This window comes from Tachyglossus aculeatus, chromosome 7, assembly GCF_015852505.1.
Source record: "Tachyglossus aculeatus isolate mTacAcu1 chromosome 7, mTacAcu1.pri, whole genome shotgun sequence".
Lineage (NCBI taxonomy): Eukaryota > Metazoa > Chordata > Mammalia > Monotremata > Tachyglossidae > Tachyglossus > Tachyglossus aculeatus.
In genome coordinates, this window is record NC_052072.1 from 3,061,710 (window position 1) to 3,087,585 (window position 25,876).

At 46.6% G+C, this 25,876-nt stretch overlaps 2 protein-coding genes across 2 annotated transcripts in view; both read right to left on the minus strand.

Annotated features, from left to right (window-relative positions):
- PGAP1 (post-GPI attachment to proteins inositol deacylase 1) overlaps positions 1-3,442 on the minus strand; it is a 105,020-nt gene extending 101,578 nt beyond the window's left edge. The window contains exon 1 of the mRNA XM_038749043.1: positions 3,376-3,442. Coding sequence (XP_038604971.1) covers positions 3,376-3,408 — 33 coding nt within the window. The 5' untranslated portion in view covers positions 3,409-3,442. The remainder of the gene's footprint in view (positions 1-3,375) is intronic.
- Positions 3,443-18,862: 15,420 nt separating this feature from the next.
- The window catches only part of ANKRD44 (ankyrin repeat domain 44), a 158,842-nt gene continuing 151,828 nt past the window's right edge, over positions 18,863-25,876 (minus strand). Inside the window, exon 28 of the mRNA XM_038749028.1 lies at positions 18,863-19,420. Within this exon, the coding sequence (XP_038604956.1) occupies positions 19,191-19,420 (230 nt within the window). The 3' untranslated portion in view covers positions 18,863-19,190. The remainder of the gene's footprint in view (positions 19,421-25,876) is intronic.

Consider the following 25,876-nt stretch of genomic DNA (forward strand, 5'->3'; position numbering starts at 1 on the left):
CAACTGAATGAATGAATGAATGCCCACAGTAAGCGCTCCATAAATACGATTGAATGAATGAACGAATGAAGGCACGCAGTAGGCGCTCCATAAATACGATTGAATGAATGAATGAATGCCCACAGTAAGCGCTCCATAAATACGGATGAACGAATGAACGCACGCAGTAGGCACTCCATAAATACAATTGAATGAATGAATGAATGCCCACAGTAGGCGCTCCATAAATACAATTGAATGAATGAATGAATGCCCACAGTAGGCGCTCCATATATATGATTGAATGGATGAACGAATGAATGCCCGTAGTAAGTGCTCCATAAATATGATCGAATGAATGAATGAATGCCCGCAGTAAGCGCTCCATAAATACGACTGAATGGATGAATGAATGAATGGCCACAGTAAGCGCTCCATAAATACGACTGAATGAATGAACAAATGAATGCCCGCAATAAGCGCTCCATAAATACGACTGAATGGATGAATGAATGAATGCCCATAGTAAGTGCTCCATAAATACGATTGAATGAATGAACGAATGAACGCCCGTAGTAAGTGCTCCATAAATACGATCGAATGAATGAATGAATGCCCGCAGTAAGCGCTCCATAAATACGACTGAATGGATGAATGAATGAATGGCCACAGTAAGCGCTCCATAAATACGACTGAATGAATGAACGAATGAATGCCCACAGAAAGCGCTCCATAAATACGATTGAATGGATGAATGAATGAATGCCCACAGGAAGCGCTCCATAAATACAACTGAATGAATGAACGAATGCCCACAGGAAGCGCTCCATAAATACGACTGAATGAATGAACGAATGCCCGCAATAAGCGCTCCACAAATACGATTGAATGAATGAATGCCCGCAGTAAGCACTCCATAAATACGACTGAATGGATGAATGAATGAATGCCCATAGCAAGTGCTCCATAAATACGATTGAATGAATGAACGAATGAATGCCCACAGGAAGCGCTCCATAAATACGATTGAATGGATGAATGAATGAATGCCCACAGGAAGCGCTCCATAAATACAACTGAATGAATGAACGAATGCCCACAGGAAGCGCTCCATAAATACGACTGAATGAATGAACGAATGCCCGCAATAAGCGCTCCACAAATACGATTGAATGAATGAATGCCCGCAGTAAGCACTCCATAAATACGACTGAATGGATGAATGAATGAATGCCCATAGCAAGTGCTCCATAAATACGATTGAATGAATGAACGAATGAATGCCCACAGGAAGCGCTCCATAAATACGATTGAATGGATGAATGAATGAATGCCCACAGGAAGCGCTCCATAAATACAATTGAATGAATGAATGCCCACAGTAAGCGCTCCATAAATACAATTGAATGGATGGATGAATGAACGAATGCCCACAGTAAGCGCTCCATAAATACGATTGAATGAATGAACGAATGAATGCCCGTAGTAAGCACTCCATAAATACGATTGAATGGATGAATGAATGAATGCCCACAGTAAGCGCTCCATAAATACGACTGAATGGATGAATGAATGAATGCCCACAGTAAGCGCTCCGTAAATACGATTGAATGAATGAACGAATGCCCACAGGAAGCGCTCCATAAATACGATTGAGTGGATGAATGAATGAATGCCCACAGTAAGCGCTCCATAAATACGAATGAATGAGTGAATGCCCACAGTAAGCGCTCCATAAATACAATTGAATGAATGAATGCCCACAATAAGCGCTCCATAAATACGACTGAATGGATGGATGGATGAATGAACGAATGCCCACAGTAAGCACTCCATAAATACGATTGAATGAATGAACGAATGAATACCCACAGGAAGCGCTCCATAAATACGATTGAATGGATGAATAAATGAATGCCCACAGTAAGCGCTCCATAAATATGACTGAATGGATGGATGAATGAATGAATGCCCACAGGAAGCGCTCCATAAATACGATTGAATGGATGAATGAACGAATGCCCACAATAAGCGCTCCATAAATACGATTGAATGAATGAATGAATGTCCACAGTAAGCGCTCCATAAATACAATTGAATGGATGAATGAATGATTGCCCACAATAAGCGCTCCATAAATACGACTGAATGAATGAACGAATGGCCACAGTAAGCGCTCCATAAATACGACTGAATGGATGAATGAACGAATGGCCACAGTAAGCGCTCCACAAATACGACTGAATGAATGAATGAGTGCCCGCAGTAAGCGCTCCATAAATACAACTGAATGGATGAATGAATGAATGGCCACAGTAAGCGCTCCACAAATACGATTGAATGGATGAATGAATGAATATCCACAGGAAGCGCTCCATAAATACAATTGAATGGATGAATGAATGAATGCCCACAGTAAGCGCTCCATAAATACAACTGAATGGATGAATGAATGAACGCCCGCAGTAAGCGCTCTACAAATACGATTGAATGAATGACTGAATGCCCACAGAAAGCGCTCCATAAATACAACTGAATGGATGAATGAACGAATGCCCACAGGAAGCGCTCCATAAATACGATTGAATGGATGAATGAACGAATGCCCACAATAAGCGCTCCATAAATACGATTGAATGAGTGAATGAATGTCCACAGTAAGCGCTCCATAAATACAATTGAATGGATGAATAAATGATTGCCCACAATAAGCGCTCCATAAATACGACTGAATGAATGAACGAATGGCCACAGTAAGCGCTCCATAAATACGACTGAATGGATGAATGAACGAATGCCCACAATAAGCGCTCCATAAATACGACTGAATGAATGAATGAATGCCCGCAGTAAGCGCTCCATAAATACAACTGAATGGATGAATGAATGAATGGCCACAGTAAGCGCTCCACAAATACGATTGAATGGATGAATGAATGAATATTCACAGGAAGCGCTCCATAAATACAATTGAATGGATGAATGAATGAATGCCCACAGTAAGCGCTCCATAAATACAACTGAGTGGATGAATGAATGAACGCCCGCAGTAAGCGCTCTACAAATACGATTGAATGAATGACTGAATGCCCACAGAAAGCGCTCCATAAATACGACTGAATGAATGAATGCACACTAGGCGCTCCATAAATGCGATCGACCGGATGGATGAATGAACGACTGAGCGCTTAGAGCAGGGCCGTGCACCTAGTAAGCGCTGAATGCATCCAAGGCCGGGCTCCCGGGGTAGAAGGGGCAAAACCAGGCGTGTGGACGGGGGTCCGGTCGTCAGAAAAAACAGCAATAAAGCCGAATAAATGCCCTCGACAGCTGCAAACGGGGGGAGCGGGGTCAGGGGTCAGAGGTCAGGGGTCACGGAGATGGGGGGGTCCCGACCTGGTACTCGGGGTCCTCGAACATGTAGGTCATGGCGCACCTGTTGTCCTCCTCGTAGCCGAAGAAGACGTCCCACAGCCCCACCGCCCCCAGCACCCCCACCGCCCCCCACAGCGCCGGGCCCCAGCACCCCCAAACCATGACCCCTGACCCCTGACCTCCCGGACCCCCGGGCCCCGGCGACACAGGGCCCCGCGCCTGCGCACTGCGCCCCCGCCCGGCAAGCCGGCGCTCCGGACCCCCTGCTCAGGGCGCCTGCGCCAGCCCACCAGTCAGCGCGCCTGCACACTGCACCCCCGCCCGGCAAGCCGGGACTCCGGTCCCTCCGCTCAGTGCGCCTGCGCGCCGGCTCTACGGTCCCTCCGCTCAGTGCGCCTGCGCACTGCACCCCCGCCCGGCAAGCCGGCTCTCCGACCCTCCGCTCAGGGCGCCTGCGCGCCAGCCCTGCAATGAGCGCGCCTGCGCCCTGCGCTGGGCTCGCCCTCTGCTCAGCGCGCACGGCGCCTGCGCACTGCACCCCCGCCCGGCAAGCCGGGACTCCGGCCCCTCCGCTCAGCGCGCACCGCGCCTGCGCACTGCACCCCCGCCGGCTAGCCGGCGCTCCGGACCGTCCGCTCAGTGCGCCTGCGCACCGACGCTCCGGTCCCTCGGCTCAGTGCACCCCCGCCCTGCAAGCCGGACTCCGGCCCCTCCGTTCAGTGCGCCTGCGCCCTGCTCTCCCTCCGCTCAGCGCGCACCGCGCCTGCGCACTGCACCCCCGCCCGGCAAGGCGGCGCTCTGGTCCCTCCGCTAAGTGCCGCTGGAATGCTCTCCCTCTGCCCATCCTCCAAGCTCGCTCTGTTCCTCCCTTTAAGGCCCTACAGAGAGCTCACCTCCTCCAGGAGGCCTTCCCACACTCAGCCCCTTCCTTCTTCTCCCCCTCATCCCCCCATCTTACCTCCTTCCCTTCCCCACAGCACCTGTATATATGTATATATGTTCGTACATATTTATTACTCTATTTTACTTGTACATATCTATTCTATTTATTTTATTTTGTTAGTATGTTTGGTTTTGTTCTCTGTCTCCCCCTTTTAGACTGTGAGCCCGCTGTTGGGTAGGGACTGTCTCTAGATGTTGCCAACTTGTACTTCCCAAGCGCTTAGTACAGTGCTCTGCACACAGTAAGCGCTCAATAAATAGGATTGATGATGACGATGCGCGCCAGCGCTCCGGTCCCTCCCCTCAGTGCGCCTGCGCACTGCATCCCCGCCCTGCAAGCCGGGACTCCGATCCCTCCGTTCAGTGCGCCTGCGCCCCGGCCCCTCTGCTCAGGGCGCGCACCGCGCCTGCGCACTGCACCCCCGCCCCGCAAGCCGGGGCCCCGGCCCCTCCGCTCAGTGCGCCTGCGCCCTGCGCTCGGCTCTCCCACCCCTCAGCGAGCACCGCGCCTGCGCACTGCACCCCCGCCCTGCAAGCAGGTGCTCCGGGACCTCGGCTCAGTGCGCCTGCGCACTGCATCCCGGGACAGCAGCCTGGGCATCAGAGGACCTGGGTTCTAATCCCGCATTGGCCAGTTGCTTGCTGTGTTACCTTGGTCAAGTTACTTAACTTCACTTAAATTCCTGTTCTCCCTCTGAGCTAGACTGTGAGCTCCGTGTGGGACAGGGGATATGTCTGACCTAATTAACTTGTATAAAGAGCTGGCTCTCTTCCTCCCTTCAAGGCCCTACTGAGAGCTCACCTCCTCCAGGAGGCCTTCCCAGACTGAGCCCCTTCCTTCCTCTCCCCCTCGTCCCCCTCTCCATCCCCCCATCTTACCTCCTTCCCTTCCCCACAGCACCTGTATATATGTTTCTACATATTTATTACTCTATTATTTATTTATTTATTTTACTTGTCCATATCTATTCTATTCATTTTATTTTGTTAGTATGCTTGGTTTTGTTCCCTGTCTCCCCCTTTTAGACTGTGAGCCCACTGTTGGGTAGGGACCGTCTCTAGATGTTGCCAACTTGGACTTCCCAAGCGCTTAGTCCAGTGCTCTGCACACAGTAAGCGCTCAATAAATACGATTGATTGATTGATTGATTGATTAAAAGAGGACGGGGACGGCGTCCGTGCTGGGAAATGGGAGCCGAAAGGCATTCCCGGCGGCCAGATCCTCGTCCACCCCTTGGATTTCCAGCTCGCCTCCCATGCGCATCTGCCCGGGCCCCTGCCACACGTCTCAGTTCCCGCAGGGAAGACGGTGGCCACATCCTCGCCGGGCTGAGTCCCCGGGTGCGAAATATTGACTATTCTCTTTATTTTATCTTCTTAATATGTTTTGTTTTGTGGGCCGTCTCCCCCTTCTAGACTGTGAGCCCGCTGTCGGGTAGGGACCGTCTCTAGGTGTTGCCGACTTGTACTTCCCAAGCGCTTAGTTCAGTGCTCTGCACACAGTAAGCGCTCAATAAATACAATTGAATGAATCCATCCTCTGCCCCGAGATCTGCCCTTCCTCCAGCGGGCCTTGAGTCTCCACCACCAAACAGGGCGGGCGGCCGGGCCTCCTCGGCCGACCCGAAGGGACGTCCGGATTTTTCGGCTGGCGTTCCCTCGGCTAAGGCCCGGGACGGCCGAGACGGAGAACGGTCCATGGATAATAATAATAATAATGACAGCATTTGTTAAGCGCTTACTATGTGCAAGGCACTGCTCTAAGCACTGGGGAGGTTACAAGGTGATCAGGTTCTTTTAGACTGTGAGCCCACTGTTGGGTAGGGACCGTCTCTATATGTTGCCAACTTGTACTTCCCAAGCGCTTAGTACAGTGCTCTGCACACAGTAAGTGCTCAATAAATACGATTGATTGATTGATTGATTGATTGGATTGTCCCATGGGGGGCTCACAGTCTTCATCCCCATTTTCCAGATGAGGGAACTGAGGCCCAGAGAAGTGAAGTGACTTGCCCAAAAAGTCACCCAGCTGACAAGTGGAGGAGCCGGGATTTGAACCCATGACCTCTGACTCCAAAGCCCGGGCTCTTTCCACTGATCCACACTGCTTCTCTGGACAATAATAATAAATAATTATAATTATGGCATTTACTAAGCGCTAACTATGAGCAAAGCACTGTTCTAAGCACTGGAGGAGGTTACAAGGTGATCAGGTTGTCCCATGGGGGGCTCACAGTCTTCATCCCCATTTTCCAGATGAGGGAACTGAGGCCCAGAGAAGTGAAGTTACTTGCCCAAAGTCACCCAGCTGACAAGTGGCGGAGCCAGGATTTGAACCCATGACCTCTGACTCCAAAGCCCGGGCTCTTTCCACTGAGCCACACTGCTTCTCTGGACAATAATAATAAATAATAATAATAATGATGGCATCTACTAAGTGCTTACTATGAGCACAGCACTGTTCTAAGCACTGGGGGAGGTTACAAGGTGATCAGGTTGTCCCACGGGGGGCTCACAGTCTTCGTCCCCATTTTACAGATGAGGGAACTGAGGCCCAGAGAAGTGAAGTGACTGGCCCAAAAAGCCACACAGCTGACAGTTGGCGGAGCCGGGATTTGAAGGGATTTGCAGGATAGTTTTTAGACTGTGAGCCCACTATTGGGTAGGGACTGTCTCTATGTGTTGCCAACTTGGACTTCCGAAGCGCTTAGTACAGTGCTCTGCACACAGTAAGCGCTCAAAAAATATGATTGATAGTTTCCCTGGCCACTGGCCTCATGTCAAATAAATAGAAACGCATTTTTTAGACGCTTTGTCCGGTCTGTGGATAGTTTCCCTGGCCACTGGCCTCATGTCAAATAAATAGAAACGCGTTTTTTGTACGCTCTTTCCGAGCGGGCCAAGAGACATCCCCCGGAAAACCGTCTCGCCCTTAAGGTCAGAGGTCAACGCCCTAAAGAGCCGGGCCGTCACAGGCCTAAAAACCCATTACTCCCGGAGTTTGGGGGGAAAGCTGCTTCTGTCCCTCGCCCTCGGGTCCGGGGAATGCGATGGAAATCTTCCGCCTGCGATAGCGAAGCATTCTGGTATATATGTTTGTACATATTTATTTTATTTTGTTAGTATGTTTGGTTTTGTTCTCTGTCTCCCCCTTTTAGACTGTGAGCCCACTGTTGGGTAGGGACTGTCTCTATATGTTGCCAATTTGGACTTCCCAAGCGCTTAGTACAGTGCTCTGCACACAGTAAGCGCTCAATAAATACGATTGATGATGATGATGATGATATTTATTACTCTATTTATTTATTTATTTATTTTACTCGTACATATCTATTCTATTTATTTTATTTTGTTAGTATGTTTGGTTTTGTTCTCTGTCTCCCCCTTTTAGACTGGGAGCCCACTGTTGGGTAAGGACTGTCTCTATATGTTGCCAATTTGTACTTCCCAAGCGCTTAGTACAGTGCTCTGCACACAGTAAGCGCTCAATAAATACGATTGATGATGATGATGATGATATTTATTACTCTATTTATTTATTTATTTATTTATTTTACTCGTACATATCTATTCTATTTATTTTATTTTGTTAGGAAGTTTGGTTTTGTTCTCTGTCTCCCCCTTTTAGACTGTGAGCCCACTGCTGGGTAGGGACCGCCTCTAGATGTTACCAACTTGTACTTCCCAAGCGCTTAGTACAGTGCTCTGCACACAGTAAGCGCTCAATAAATACGATTGATGATGATGATGATGATTCCGGTCCTCGGGGCGGGAACACCGGGAAGGGGGGCTCACTCTTCTTTCGGAATCTCCGTTCCAGGCGAACGCCGGGGTCCGGATGACCTAGAAACTTGGGCAGAAGGAGCGGACGCGGGATTCAAATGTGGACCGGATAAGGGATACGTGGAGAGAGCAGGTGTCGGCTGGTTTTTTCGGACGGGGGGCAATTCCCGTTTCCTCTCCATCTCCCCCTTCTAGACCGCGATCCCGCTGTTGGGTAGGGACCGTCTCGAGATGTTGCCAACTTGGACTTCCCAAGCGCTTAGTCCAGTGCTCTGCACACAGAAACCGCTCAATAAATACGATTGATTGATTGATCTCAAACCTTCCTTCACGCCCTCCATCCCACTATTTTGCTTGGCACATTCATTCATTCATTCAGTCGTATTTATTGAGCGCTTACCGTGTGCAGAGCACTGGACTAAGCGCTTGGGAAGTACAAATCAGCAACATCTAGAGACGGTCCCTACCCAACGACGGGCTCACATTCATTCATTCATTCATTCATTCAGTCGTATTTATTGAGCGCTTACTGTGTGCGGAGCACTGGACTAAGCGATTGGGAAGTCCAAGTCGGGAACAGATAGAGACGGTCCCTCCCCAACGACGGGCTCACAGTCTAGAAGCGGGCGGACGGACGACAAAACAAAACAAGTAGACAGGCGTCAATACCATCAAAATAGATCAATTCATTCGATCGTATTTACTGAGCGCTTACTATGTGCGGAGCACTGGACTAAGCACTTGGGAAGTACAAATTTGCAACCGATAGAGACGGTCCCTACCCAACGACGGGCTCACAGTCTAGAAGCGGGGAGACAGATGACAAAACAAAACATGTAGACAGGCGTCAATACCATCAAAATAGATCATTTCATTCGATCGTATTTACTGAGCGCTTACTGTGTGCAGAGCACTGTAGTAAGTGCTTGGGAAGTACAAGTTGGCAACCGATAGAGACGGTCCCTCCCCAATGACGGGCTCACAGTCTTGAAGCGGGGAGACAGACAACAAAACAAAACAAGTAGACAGGCGTCAATACCATCAAAATAGATAAATTCATTCAATTGTATTTACTGAGCGCTTACTGTGTGCAGAGCACTGTAGTAAGCGCTTGGGAAGTACAAATTTACAACCGATAGAGATGGTCCCTACCCAACAACAGGATCACAGTCTAGAAGTGGGGAGACAGACGACAAAACAAAACAAGTAGACAGGCGTCAATACCATCAAAATAGATAAATTCATTCAATCGTATTTACTGAGAGCTTACTGTGTGCAGAGCACTGTACTAAGCGCTTGGGAAGTACAAATTTGCAACCGACAGAGACGGTCCCTACCCAACGACAGGCTCACAGTCTTGAAGTGGGGAGACAGACGACAAAACAGAACAAGTAGACAGGTGTCAATACCATCAAAATAGATGAATTCATTCAATTGTATTTACTGAGCGCTTACTGTGTGCAGAGCACTGTAGTAAGCGCTTGGGAAGTACAAGTTGGCAACCGATAGAGACGGTCCCTCCCCCATGACGGGCTCACAGTCTAGAAGCCGGGAGACAGACTACAAAACAAAACAAGTAGACAGGTGTCAATACCATCAAAATAGATCAATTCATTCGATCGTATTTACTGAGCGCTTACTGTGTGCAGAGCACTGTACTAAGCGCTTGGGAAGTACAAGTTGGCAACCTATAGAGACGGTCCCTCCCCAACGACGGGCTCACAGTCTTGAAGCGGGGAGACAGACGACAAACCAAAACAAGTAGACAGGCGTCAATACCATCAAAATAGATAAATTCATTCTATCATATTTACTGAGCGCTTACTGTGTGCAGAGCACTGTACTAAGCGCTTGGGAAGTGCAAATTTGTAACCGATAGAGACGGTCCCTACCCCACGACAGGCTCACAGTCTAGAAGCGGGGAGACAGACAACAAAACAAAACAAGCAGCGTGGCTTAATGGAAAGAGCCCGGGCTTTGGAGTTGGAGGCCATGGGTTCAAATCCTGCCTCCGCCACTTGTCAGCTGGGTGACTTTGGCCAAGTCACTTCACCTCTCTGGGCCTCAGTTCCCTCATCTGGAAAATGGGGATGAAGACTGGGAGCCCCTCGTGGGACAACCTGATTACCTTGTATCTCCCCCAGCGCTTAGAACAGCGCTTTGCATATAGCAAGCGCTTAGCAAATCCCAACATTATTATTATTATTATTAAGTAGACAGGCGTCAATACCATCAAAATAGATCAATTCGTTCATTCCATCGTATTTATTGAGCGCTTACTGTGTGCATTCCCCTCCTCCTCCTCCGTCCTTGCCCCCGCTGGGTCAGGGAAGGCTCCTTCCTTCTTTTACCTCATCTGTAAAATGGGGATGAAGACTGTGAGCCCCACATGGGCCAACCTGATCACTTTGCATCCTCCGCAGCGCTTAGAACAGTGCTTGGCACGTAGTAAGCGCTTAACAAATGCTAACATTATTATTATTATTATTATTATTATTAATCTCATCGAAAACGAGATTGTTGCCATACGTTGCCAACTTGGACTTCCCAAGCACTTAGTCCAGTGCTCTGCACACGGTGAGCGCTCAATAAATACGATGGAATGAATGAATGAATGAATGAAAATGAGTTTCCCTTGGCTTTCCAGTTGGAAATAAAATCTAAAGCTGCCGGTACCTCAATGTCCGGCGAGAGAAAGCGTCTCTTACAATCTCCGCCAGGCTGTAAACTCCTCCTCGAGGGCGAGGATCGTGACTAGCGATTCTGCTGTGCCCTCCCAGGCGCTTATCACAGCGCCCGATTGGTCCGACTGATTGGAAAACCGTTCATAATAATAATAATAATAATGATAATAATAATAATAATAATCAATCGTATTTATTGAGCGCTTACTGTGTGCAGAGCACTGTACTGAGCGCTTGGGAAGTACAAGTTGGCAACATCATCATCATCAACAATCGTATTTATTGAGCGCTTACTATGTGCAGAGCACTGTACTAAGCGCTTGGGAAGTACAAGGTGGCAACATCATCATCATCATCAATCGTATCTATTGAGCGCTTACTATGTGCAGAGCACTGTACTAAGCGCTTGGGAAGTACAAGGTGGCAACATCATCATCATCATCAATCGTATTTATTGAGCGCTTACTATGTGCAGAGCACTGGACTAAGCGCTTGGGAAGTACAAGTTGGCAACAACATCGTCATCATCAATCGTATTTATTGAGCGCTTGCTATGTGCAGAGCACTGGACTAAGCGCTTGGGAAGTACAAGTTGGCAACATCATCATCATCATCAATCGTATTTATTGAGCGCTTACTGTGCAGAGCACTGTACTAAGAGCTTGGGAAGTACAAGTTGGCAACATCTAGAGACAGTCCCTACCCAACAGTGGGCTCACAGTCTAAAATAATAATAATAATAATAATAATAATAATAATAATAATAATAATAATAATGGTATTTGTTCGCTCTCCAACAGGCTGACGGGAAAGGGCCTTCGTTTGAAGGAACCGGCGCGGCTCAGTGGAAAGAGCCCGGGCTTTGGAGTCGGAGGTCCTGGGTTCAAATCCTGGCTCCGCCAACTGTCAGCTGGGTGACCTTGGGCAAGTCACTTCACTTCTCTGGGCCTCAGTTCCCTCACCTGGAAAATGGGCATTAAAACTGTGAGCCCCATGTGAGGCAACCTGATCACCTTGTCACCTCCCCAGCACTTAGAACAGGGCTTGGCACATAGTAAGCGCTTAATAAATACCATCAGTATTATTATTATTATTATTTTGTCATCCGTCTCCCCCTTCTAGACTGTGAGCCTGCTGTCGGGTAGGGACTGTCTCTATAGTAAGCGCTTAATAAATACCGTCATTATTATTATTATTATTATTATTTTGTCATCCGTCTCCCCCTTCTAGACTGTGAGCCCGCTGTCGGGTAGGGACCATCTCTATAGTAAGCGCTTAATAAATACCGTCATTATTATTATTATTATTATTATTTTGTCATCCGTCTCCCCCTTCTAGACTGTGAGCCCGCTGTCGGGTAGGGACCATCTCTATAGTAAGCGCTTAATAAATACCGTCATTATTATTATTATTATTATTATTATTATTTTGTCATCCGTCTCCCCCTTCTAGACTGTGAGCCCGCTGTCGGGTAGGGACCATCTCTATAGTAAGTGCTTAATAAATACCGTCATTATTATTATTATTATTATTATTTTGTCATCCGTCTCCCCCTTCTAGACTGTGAGCCCGCTGTCGGGTAGGGACCATCTCTATAGTAAGCGCTTAATAAATACCATCATTATTATTATTATTATTATTATTATTATTATTTTGTCATCCATCTCCCCCTTCTAGACTGTGAGCCCGCTGTCGGGTAGGGACCATCTCTATAGTAAGTGCTTAATAAATACCGTCATTATTATTATTATTATTATTATTTTGTCATCCGTCTCCCCCTTCTAGACTGTGAGCCCGCTGTCGGGTAGGGACCATCTCTATAGTAAGCGCTTAATAAATACCGTCATTATTATTATTATTATTATTATTATTATTATTATTTTGTCATCCATCTCCCCCTTCTAGACTGTGAGCCCGCTGTCGGGTAGGGACCATCTCTATAGTAAGTGCTTAATAAATACCGTCATTATTATTATTATTGTATTATTATTTTGTCATCCATCTCCCCCTTCTAGACTGTGAGCCTGCTGTCGGGTAGGGACCGTCTCTATAGTAAGCGCTTAATAAATACCGTCATTATTATTATTATTATTATTATTTTGTCATCCATCTCCCCCTTCTAGACTGTGAGCCTGCTGTCGGGTAGGGACTGTCTCTATAGTAAGTGCTTAATAAATACCGTCATTATTATTATTATTATTATTATTATTATTTTGTCATCCGTCTCCCCCTTCTAGACTGTGAGCCCGCTGTCGGGTAGGGACCATCTCTATAGTAAGCGCTTAATAAATACCGTCATTATTATTATTATTATATTATTATTTTGTCATCCGTCTCCCCCTTCTAGACTGTGAGCCCGCTGTCGGGTAGGGACCGTCTCTATAGTAAGCGCTTAATAAATACCGTCATTATTATTATTATTATTATTATTTTGTCATCCATCTCCCCCTTCTAGACTGTGAGCCTGCTGTCGGGTAGGGACTGTCTCTATAGTAAGCGCTTAATAAATACCGTCATTATTATTATTATTATTATTTTGTCATCCGTCTCCCCCTTCTAGACTGTGAGCCCGCTGTCGGGTAGGGACCATCTCTATAGTAAGCGCTTAATAAATACCGTCATTATTATTATTATTATTATTATTTTGTCATCCGTCTCCCCCCTTCTAGACTGTGAGCCCGCTGTCGGGTAGGGACCATCTCTATAGTAAGCGCTTAATAAATACCATCATTATTATTATTATTATTATTATTATTTTGTCATCCGTCTCCCCCTTCTAGACTGTGAGCCTGCTGTCGGGTAGGGACTGTCTCTATAGTAAGTGCTTAATAAATACCGTCATTATTATTATTATTGTATTATTATTTTGTCATCCATCTCCCCCTTCTAGACTGTGAGCCCGCTGTCGGGTAGGGACCGTCTCTATAGTAAGCGCTTAATAAATACCGTCATTATTATTATTATTATATTATTATTTTGTCATCCGTCTCCCCCTTCTAGACTGTGAGCCCGCTGTCGGGTAGGGACCATCTCTATAGTAAGCGCTTAATAAATACCATCGTTATTATTATTATTATTATTATTATTTTGTCATCCGTCTCCCCCTTCTAGACTGTGAGCCCACTGTCGGGTAGGGACCATCTCTATAGTAAGCGCTTAATAAATACCATCATTATTATTATTATTATTATTATTATTTTGTCATCCGTCTCCCCCTTCTAGACTGTGAGCCTGCTGTCGGGTAGGGACTGTCTCTATAGTAAGTGCTTAATAAATATTGTCATTATTATTATTATTATTATTATTATTATTATTTTGTCATCCGTCTCCCCCTTCTAGACTGTGAGCCCGCTGTCGGGTAGGGACCGTCTCTATAGTAAGCGCTTAATAAATACTGTCATTATTATTATTATTATTATTATTTTGTCATCCATCTCCCCCTTCTAGACTGTGAGCCCTCTGTCGGGTAGGGACCGTCTCTCTATGTTGCCAACTTGGACTTCCCAAGCGCTTAGTACAGTGCTCTGCACACAGTAAGCGCTCAATAAATATGACTGAATAAATGAGTGGATGGATACTGCTTCTCATTTTCACATCACTGCCGTACTAGGGAACTCTAGCCGACAGAGCCCAGGCCCGGGAGTCTGAAGGTCACGGGTTCTAATCCCGGCTCCGCCACGTGTCCGCTGTGTGACCCTGGGCAAGTCACTTCACTTCTCTGGGCCTCAGTTCCCTCATCTGGCAAATGGGGATGAAGACTGGGAGCCCCCCGGGGGACAACCCGATCACCTTGTAACCTCCCCAGCGCTTAGAACAGTGCTTGGCACATAGTAAGCGCTTAATAAATGCCATCATTATTATTATCATTTATTATTAGTGGCTGTACTGAGGGCCCACAGCGTGGTAGGGGATGAACCGCCATCCTTCCTGCCTCACAAGCCCGTAAACTTGGCGTTATCCCCCTTTTATTCACTCGATCGTATTTATTGAGCGCTTAATGTGTGCAAAGCGCTGTACTAAGCGCTGGTAAAGAGAAAGTACCCCTCCCCATCCCCCCCACCTTACCTCCTTCCCCTCCCCACAGCACCTGTATATTAGAACAGCGCTTGGCACATAGTAAGCGCTTGTAGAGCGTGATCATCATCAATCGCATTTATTGAGCGCTTACTGTGTGCAGAGCACTGTACTAAGCGCTTGGGAAGTACAAGTTGGCAACAGTGAATCACAGGGCGGTACAATTCCTTCCCCTAAAGCAGGATTTTATTTCAAGGTTATCCCCCTTCTAGACCGCGAGCCCGTCGTTGGGTAGCGACCGTTGGATAAGCGCTTAGCAAAGACCGTCATTATTATTATCCAACCCAGCGCTTAGTACAGTGCCTGGCATGTAGTAAACGCTTAACAAATACCGTCGTTATTATTATCCAACCCGCTGCGTAGAACAGTGCCTGGCACGTAGTAAGCGCTTAACAAATACCGTCATTATTATTATCCAATCCAGCGCTTAGGACAGTGCCTGGCATGTAGTAAACGCTTAACAAATACCGTCGTTATTATTATCCAACCCACTGCGTAGAACAGTGCCTGGCATGTAGTAAGCGCTTAACAAATACCGTCGTCATTATTATCCAACCCAGCATTTAGAGCAGTGCCTGACATGTAGTAAGCGCTTAACAAATACCGTCATTATTATTATACAACTCAGCGCTCAGGACAGTGCCTGGCACGTAGCAAGCGCTTAAAAAATACTATCATTATTATTATCCAACCCAGTGCTTAGTACAGTGCCTGACACATAGTAAGCGTTTAACAAAGACCGTCGTTATTATTATCCAACCCAGTGCTTAGGACAGTGCCTGGCACGTAGTAGGTGCTTAACAAATACCGTCGTCATTATTATCCAACCCATTGTGTAGAACGGTGTCTGGCATGTAGTAAGCGCTTAACAAAGACCGTCATTATTATTCTCCAACCCAGTGCGTAGGACAGTGCCTGACACGTAGTAAGCGCTTAACAAATACCATCGTTATTACTATACAACCCGCTGCGTAGAGCAGTGCCTGGCATGTAGTAAGCGCTTAACAAATACCATCATTATTTTATCCAACCCAGCGCGTAGGACAGTGCCTGGCATGTAGTAAGCGCTTAACAAATACCGTCGTCATTATTATCCAACCCATCACGTAGAACAGTGCCTGGCACGTAGTAAGCGCTTAACAAATACCGTCATTATTATTATCCAACCCAGTGCGTAGGACAGTGCCTGGCATGTAGTAAGCGCTTAACAAAGACCGTCATTATTATTATTCAACCCAGCGCTTAGGACAGTGCCTGGCATGTAGTAAGCGCTTAACAAATACCGTCGTCATTATTATCCAACCCATTGTGTAGAACAGTACCTGGCATGTAGTAAGCGCTTAACAAAGACCGTCATTATTATTATCCAACCCAGTGCGTAGGACAGTGCCTGGCATGTAGTAAGCGCTTAACAAAGACCGTCATTATTATTATTCAACCCAGCGCTTAGGACAGTGCCTGGCATGTAGTAAGCGCTTAACAAATACCGTCGTCATTATTATCCAACCCATTGTGTAGAACAGTACCTGGCATGTAGTAAGCGCTTAACAAAGACCGTCATTATTATTATCCAACCCAGTGCGTAGAACAGTGCCTGGCATGTAGTAAGCACTTAACAAATACCGTCATTATTATTATCCAACCCAGTGCGTAGAACAGTGCCTGGCATGTAGTAAGCGCTTAACAAATACCGTCATTATTATTATCCAACCCAGTGCGTAGAACAGTGCCTGGCATGTAGTAAGCGCTTAACAAAGACCGTCATTATTATTATTCAACCCAGCGCTTAGGACAGTGCCTGGCATGTAGTAAGTGCTTAACAAATACCGTCATTACTATTATCCAATCCAGCGCATAGAACAGTGCCTGGCATGTAGTAAGCGCTTAACAAATAGCGTCATTATTATTATCCAACCCAGCGCGTAGGACAGTGCCTGGCATGTAGTAAGCGCTTATCAAATACCGTCGTCATTATTATCCAACCCATTGTGTAGAACAGTACCTGGCATGTAGTAAGCGCTTAACAAAGACCGTCATTATTATTCTCCAACCCAGAGCTTAGGACAGTGCCTGGCACGTAGTAAGCGCTTAACAAATACCGTCATTATTATCCAACCCAGCATGTAGAACAGTGCCTGGCACATAGTAAGTGCTTAACAAATACCATCATTATTATTATCCAACCTAGCGTGTAGAACAGTGCCTGACACGAAGTAAGCGCTTAACAAATACCATCATTATTATTATCCAACCCAACGCGTAGAACAGTGCCTGACACATAGTAAGCGCTTAACAAATACCGCCATTATTATTATCCAACCCAGCGCTTAGGACAGTGCCTGACACGTAGTAAGCGCTTAACAAATACTGTCGTTATTATTATCCAACCCATTGCATAGAACAGTGCCTGGCACGTAGTAAGCGCTTAACAAATACCGTCATTATTATTATCCAACCCAGTGCGTAGAACAGTGCCTGGCATGTAGTAAGCGCTTAACAAATACCATCATTATTATTATCCAACCCAGTGCGTAGGACAGTGCCTGGCATGTAGCAAGCGCTTAACAAATACCGTCATTATTATTATCCAACCCAGTGCTTAGGACAGTGCCTGACATGTAGTAAGCGCTTAACAAATACCGTCATTATTATTATCCACCCCAGCGCTTAGGACAGTGCCTGGCATGTAGTAAGCGCTTAACAAATACCGTCATTATTATTATCCAACCCAGCATGTAGAACAGTGCCTGACACGTAGTAAGCGCTTAACAAATACCGTCATTATTATTATCCAACCCATTGCGTAGAACAGTGCCTGGCATGTAGTAAGCGCTTAACAAAGACCGCCATTATTATTATCCAACCCAGCGCTTAGGACAGTGCCTGACACGTAGTAAGCGCTTAACAAATACTGTCATTATTATTATCCAACCCAGCACGTAGAACAGTGACTGGCACGTAGTAAGCGCTTAACAAATACCGTCATTATTATTATCCAACCCAACACATAGGACAGTGCCTGGAACGTAGTAAGCGCTTAACAAATACCGTCATTATTATTATCCAACCCATTGCGTAGAACAGTGCCTGGCATGTAGTAAGCGCTTAAAAAATACCGTCATTATTATTATCCAAACCCAGTGCTTAGAACAGTGCCTGACACATAGTAAGCGCTTAACAAATACCGTCATTATTATTATCCAACCCAGCGCTTAGGACAGTGCCTGGCACATAGTAAGCACTTAAATACCATCGTTATTATTATTATCCAACCCAGCGCGTAGAACAGTGCCTGGCATGTAGTAAGTGCTTAACAAACACCGTCATTATTATTATCCAACCCAACACTTAGGACAGTGCCTGGCACATTGTAAGCGCTTAACAAATACCGTTGTTATTATTATCCAACCCAGCGCGTAGGACAGTGCCTGGCACGTAGTAAGCGCTTAGCAAATACTGTCATTATTATTACCCAACCCAGCATGTAGAACAGTGACTGGCACGTAGTAAGCGCTTAACAAATACCGTCGTTATTATTATCGAACCCATCGCGTAGAACAGTGCCTGACACGTAGTAAGCGCTTAACAAATACCGTCGTTATTATTATCCAACCCATCGTGTAGAACAGTGCCTGGCATATAGTAAGCGCTTAACAAATGGCATCATTATTACAGCAGACCCCGGCTCGGGCAAGGTTTGGCAAGGCCAACGACGAAAACTTTGGTCTGCGGGACGGATCCCACGGGATTGAGAGAAGCAGCGTGGCTCAGTGGGAAAGAGCCCAGGCTTTGGAGTCAGAGGTCATGGGTTCAAATCCCGGCTCCACCAACTGTCAGCTGTGTGACTTTGGGCGAGCCACTTCACTTCTCTGGGCCTCAGTTACCTCATCTGTAAAATGGGGGGCTGTGAGCCCCATGTGGGACAACCTAATCACCTCGTATCTGCCCCAGTGCTTAGAACAGTGCTTTGCACATAGTAAGCGCTTAATAAATGCCATCATTATTATTATTATTTAGGCCATGAGGAAATGAGACAGAGAGGAAACAGGGGATGGTGAGGACACCCCTCCGCCCCCCCAGCAACTCACGAATTCCCGCCGGATTACACGGGCGTCGGAAGGGCGAGCAGCGGGGACCCCGGTATCCCGAATCCGCCCCCCATTCCGGCTCCCAGCCCGGTCACACCATCGGAAGGGGCGCTCAGTACGTGTCTTTTTTTGATTAACAGGGAGGTGGTCTTTCCCGGCAAGGTCAAAGCGGAGCAGGCCGCGGTCCCGGGACGTTCCCAAACCCGCCCCGCCGTCCCAGCCCGTCCTTGGCTCCCTCGGGAGCCGGCCCTTCCTTGGGCCGGAGTCAAAACGTTTCCGAATCGGAATGGTTCTCGCCGCCCCCGTCCTCCGGGCCCGGGGCGGTTGGGGAGGCCGGGCCGGGCCGAGGCCCGCTCCGCCCGGCTGCCGGAAAACGGTCGGAGTCGAGGTTCGTCCCGGGAATGGAGGGCGACAGGGGCGTCGAGGAAGCCAAGATGAGGGCCAAGCAGGCGGCCACGTCCTGGTTGGGCACGCAGGCCAGGGCTGGGCTGAGACCTTCGACACAAACGCAGACAAGGAAATCGTTACACGTTGCCGACTTGTCCTTCCCAAGCGCTTAGTACAGTGCTCTGCACACGGTTAGCGCTCAATAAGTACGATTGATTGACTACCCGGCGTGCGGCCTGCATCTTCTAGACGGTGAGCCCGCTGTCGGGTAGGGGCCGTCTCTCTATGTTGCCGACTTGGACTTCCCAAGCGCTCAGTCCAGTGCTCTGCACACAGTGAGCGCTCAATAAATACGATTGATTGATTGATTGTATAGGGACCGTCTCTCTATGTTGCCAACTTGGACTTCCCAAGCGCTTAGTATAGTGCTCTGCACATGGTGAGCGCTCAATAAATACGATTGATTGATTGATCGGGTAGGGACCATCTCTCTATGTTGCAAACTGGGACTTCCCAAGTGCTTAGACCAGTGCTCTGCACACGGTAAGCGCTCAATAAATATGATTGATTGATTGGGTAGGGACCGTCTCTATATGTTGCCAACTTGGACTTCCCAAGCGCTTAGTACAGTGCTCTGCACACAGTAAGCGCTCAATAAAGACGATTGATTGATTGATCGGGTAGGGACCATCTCTCTATGTTGCCAACTGGGACTTCCCAAGTGCTTAGACCAGTGCTCTGCACACGGTAAGCACTCAATAAATACGATTGATTGATCGGGTAGGGACCGTCTCTCTATGTTGCCAACTGGGACTTCCCAAGCGCTTAGTCCAGTGCTCTGCACACAGTGAGCGCTCAATAAATACGATTGATTGATTGATCGGGTAGGGACCGTCTCTCTATGTTGCCAACTTGGACTTCCCAAGCTCTTAGTCCAGTGCTCTGCACACAGTAAGCACTCAATAAATACGATAGATTGATTGATCTGGTAGGGACCGTCTCTCTATGTTGCCAACATGGACTTCCCAAGCACTTAGTACAGTTCTCTGCACACAGTAAGCGCTCAATAAATAGGATTGATTGATTGATTGATTGGGTAGGGACCGTCTCTCTATGCTGCCGACTTGTACTTCCCAAGCGCTTAGTACAATGCTCTGCACACAGTGAGCACTCAATAAATACAATTGACTGATTGATCGGGTAGGGACCGTCTCTAGATGTTGCCAACTTGGACTTCCCAAGTGCTTAGTCCAGTGCTCTGCACACGGTAAGCGCTCAATAAAGACGATTGATTGATTGATCAGGTAGGGACCGTACCTCTATGTTGCCAACTGGGACTTCCCAAGCGCTTAGTCCAGTGCTCTGCACACAGTAAGCGCTCAATAAATACGATTGATTGATTGATCAGGTAGGGACCATCTCTCTATGTTGCCAACTGGGACTTCCCAAGCGCTTAGTCCAGTGCTCTGCACAAGGTAAGCGCTCAATAAAGACGATTGATTGATTGATCGGGTAGGGACCGTCTCTCTATGTTGCCAACTGGGACTTCCCAAGCGCTTAGTCCAGTGCTCTACACACGGTGAGCGCTCAATAAAGACGATTGATTGATTGATCGGGTAGGGACCGTCTCTCTATGTTGCCAACTGGGACTTCCCAAGCGCTTAGTCCAGTGCTCTGCACACGGTAAGTGCTAAATAAATACGATTGATTGATTGGGTAGGGACCGTCTCTCTATGTTGCCAACTTGGACTTCCCAAGCGCTTAGTACAGTCCTCTGCACACAGTGAGTGCTCAATAAGTACGATTGATTGACTGGGTAGGAACCGTCTCTATATGTTGCCAACTTGGACTTCCCAAGCTCTTAGTCCAGTGCTCTGCACACAGTAAGCGCCCAATAAATACGATTGATTGATTGATCAGGTAGGGACCGTCTCTCTATGTTGCCAACTTGGACTTCCCAAGCGTTTAGTACAGTGCTCTGCACACAGTAAGCGCTCAATAAATACTATTGATTGATTGATTGGGTAGGGACCGTCTCTCTATGTTGCCAACTTGGACTTCCCAAGTGCTTAGTACAGTGCTCTGCACACAGTAAAGCGCTCAATAAATACAATTGATTGATTGATTGATTGATTGATTGATCGGGTAGGGACCGTCTCTCTATGTTCCTAACTTGGACTTCCCAAGCACTTAGTACAGTGCTCTGCACACAGTAAGTGCTCAATAAATATGATTGATTGATTGATTGATCCATTTAGTCATTTCTTCATTTATTTATTTAACTTGTACATATTTATTCTATTTATTTTATTTTTTTAATATGTTCTGTTTTGTTGTCTGTCTCCCCCTTCTAGCCTGTGAGCCCGCTGTTGGGTAGGGACCATCTCTAGATGTTGCCGACTTGGACCTCCCAAGCGCTCTGCACACAGTAAGCGCTCAATAAATACGACTGATTGATTGATTGATTGATTGAACTTAATTCTAGACTGTGAGCCCACTGTTGGGTACGGACCGTCTCTATATGGTACCAACTTGGACTTCCCAAGCGCTTAGTACAGTGCTCTGCACACAGTAAGCGCTCAATAAATACGATTGATTGATCCATTTATTCATTTATTCATTTATTTATGTAACCTGTACACATTTATTCTATTTATTTTATTTTGTTCATATGCACTGTTTCGTTCTCTGTCTCCCCCTTCTCGACTGTGAGCCCGCTGTTGGGTAGGGACCGTCTCTAGATGTTGCCAACTTGGACTTCCAAAGTGCTTAGTACAGTGCTCTGCACACAGTAAGAGCTTAATAAATACGATTGATTGATTGATTGATTGATTGATTATCCCCCTTTGAGGTGACTGAGGCCCAGAGAAGTGAAGTGACTTCATTCATTCAATCGTATTCATTCAGTCATTCAATCGTATTTATTGAGCGCTTACTGTGTGCAGAGCACTGGACTAAGCGCTTGGGAAGTCCAAGTTGGTGACATCTAGAGACGGTCCCTACCCAACAGTGGGCTCACAGTCTAGAGGGGGGAGACAGAGAACAAAACAAAACATATTAACAAAATAAAATAAATAGAATATGTGCAAATTAAATAAAAATTTATTGAGCGCTTACTGTGCGCAGAGCACTGTACTAAGCACTTACACAAGATCACCCAGCAGACATGTGGCAGAGCCGGGATTAGAAGCAGCGTGGCTCAGTGGAAAAGAGCCCAGGCTTTGGGGTCCGAGGTCCTGGGTTCAAACCCCGGCTCCGCCAATTGTCAGCTGTGTGACTTTGGGAAAGTCACTTCACTTCTCTGGGCCTCAGTTACCTCATCTGTCAAATGGGGATGAAGACTGGGAGCCCCCCGTGGGACAACCTATCACCTTGTAACCTCTCCAGCACTTAGAACAGTGCTTGGCACATAGTAAGCGCTTAATAAATGCCATTATTATTATTATTATTATTATTATTAGAACCCAGCTCCTTCTGATTCCCAGGCCGGGCTCTACCCACTAAGCACTGACAGACATTCATTCATTCATTCAATCATCTTTATTGAGCGCTTACTGTGTGCAGAGCACTGTACTAAGCGCTTGGGAAGTCCAAGTCGGCAACATCTAGAGACGGTCCCTACCCAACAGCGGGCTCACAGGCTAGAAGGGGGAGACAGACGACAAAACTAAACATATAAACCAAATAAAATAAATAGAATAAATACGTACAAGTAAAATAAATGAATAAATAGAGTAGTAAATATGTACAAACAGATATACATCTATACAGACAGATGGGGATGTAAGCAGCGTGGGGCTGGGAAAGGGGGATGAAGAAAGGGAGCAAGTCAGGGCGACGTGGAAGAAAGCGGGAGAAGTGAGGGTGGGAAAGGGAGAGAATCCATATAATAATAATAATGATAATAATAATAATAATAATGGCATTTATTCATTCATTCATTCATTCAATTGTATTTATTGAGCGCTGTGTGCAGAGCACTGTACTAAGCACTTGGGAAGTCCAAGTTGGCAACATCTAGAGACGGTCCCTACCCAACAGTGGGCTCACAGTCTAGAAGGGGGAGACAGATGACAAAACTAAACACATAAAACAAATAAAATAAATAGAATGAATATGTACAAGTAAAATAAATAGAGTAATAAATATGTACAAACATATACACACATATACAGACAGATGTGGACGTAAGCAGCGTGGGGTTGGGAAAGGGGGATGAAGAAAGGGAGCGAGTCAGGGCGACGTGGAAGAAAGCGGAGAAGTGATGGTGGGAAAGGGAGAGAATCCATATAATAATAATAATAATAATGTCATTTATTCATTCATTCATTCATTCAATCATATTTATTGAGCGCTTACTGTGTGCAGAGCACTGTACTAAGCGCTTGGGAAGTCCAAGTTGGCAACACATAGAGACGGTCCCTACCCGACAGCAGCCTCACAGTCTAGAAGGGGGAGACAGACGACAAAACTAAACATATAAACCAAATAAAATAAATAGAATGAATATGTACAAGTAAAATAAATAAATAAATAGAGTAATAAATATGTATAAACATATATATATAGAGACAGGTATATATACATCTATACAGACAGATGTGGACGTAAGCAGCGTGGGGCTGGGAAAGGGGGATGACGAAAGGGAGCGAGTCAGGGCGACGTGGAAGAAAGTGGAGAAGTGAGGGTGGGAAAGGGAGAGAATCCATATAATAATAATAACAATAATAATAATAATAATGGCATTTATTCATTCATTTATTCATTCAATCATATTTATTGAGTGCTTACTGTGTGTACAGCACTGTACTAAGCACTTGGGAAGTCCAAGTTGGCAACATCTAGAGACAGTCCCTACCCGACAGCAGCCTCACAGTCTAGAAGGGGGGAGACAGACGACAAAACTAAAGATATAAACCAAATAAAATACATAGAATGAACATGTACAAGTAAAATAAATAGAGTAATAAATATGTACAAACACATACACATCTATACAGACAGATGTGGACGTAAGCAGCGTGGGGCTGGGAAAGGGGGAGCGAGTCAGGGCAACATGGAAGAAAGCAGAGAAGTGAGGGTGGGAAACGGAGAGAATCCATATAATGATAATAATAATAGTGGCATTTACTAAGCGCTTACCATGTGCCAAGCACCGTTCTAAGCGCTGGGGAAGTGACAAGGTGATCGGGTTGTCCCCCGGGGGGCTCCCAGTCTTCATCCCCATTTTCCAGATGAGGGAACTGAGGCCCAGAGAAGGGAAGTGACTTGCCCAGAGTCACCCAGCTGACAAGTGGCGGAGCCGGGATTTGAACCCATGACCTCCGACTCCACAGCCCGGGCTCTACCCGCTGAGCCAGGCTGCTTCTCTGCTAAGGGGAACAGGGTGGAGAAATGGGAAATCCATCTGGAGGGGCTCCGCTTGTGGGACACACAAACATCCTGATTTTCAGTCGGGAACAACCCAAGCTCCATAACCTCCACCAGCACCCATTGTAATAATAAAAATTGTGGTATTTCATTCATTCATTCATTCATTCATTCATTCATCCAATCTATTTATTGAGCCCTTACTGTGTGCAGAGCACTGGACTAAGCGCTTGGGAAGTACAAGTTGGCAACAGTGGTATTTGTTAATAATAATAATAATAATGGTATTTGTTGAGCGCTCACTATGTGCCAAGCACTGTTCTAAGCACTGGGGGGGGGGGGTACAAGGTGATCAGGTTGTCCCCCGGGGGGCTCCCAGTCTTCACCCCCATTTTCCAGATGAGGGAACTGAGGCCCAGAGAAGTGAAGTGACTTGCCCAAAGTCACCCAGCTAAGTGGCGGAGCCGGGATTTGAACCCATGACCTTGGACTCCAAAGCCCGGGCTCTTTCCACTTAGCCACGCTGCTTCTTGCTTTCTCTATGCCAAGCACTGTACTAAGCGCTGGGATGAATGATGATGATGATGATGATGGCATTTATTAAGCACTTACTATGTGCAAAGCACGGTTCTCAGCACTGGGGAGGTTACAAGGTGATCAGGTTGTCCCACGGGGGGCTCCCAGTCTTCACCCCCATTTTCCAGATGAGGGAACGGAGGCCCAGAGAAGTGAAGTGACTTGCCCAAAGTCACTGAGCTGACAAGTGGCGGAGCCGGGATTTGAACCCGTGACCTTGGACTCCAAAGCCCGAGCTCTTTCCACTGAGCCATGCTGCTTCTTGCTTTCTCTATGCCAAGCACCGTACTAAGCGCTGGGATGAATCTTTCAATCAATCAATCGTATTTATTGAGCGCTTACTGTGTGCAGAGCACTGTACTAAGCGCTTGGGAAGTACAAGTTGGCAACATATAGAGACAGTCCCTATCCAACAGTGGGCTCACATGATGATGATGATGATGATGGCATTTATTAAGCACTTCCTATGTGCCAAGCACTGTTCTAAGCGCTGGGGAGGTTACAAGATGATCAGGTTGTCCCACGGGGGGCTCCCAGTCTTCATCCCCATTTTACAGATGAGGGAACTGAGGCCCAGAGAAGTGAAGTGACTTGCCCAAAGTCACCCAGCTGACAAGT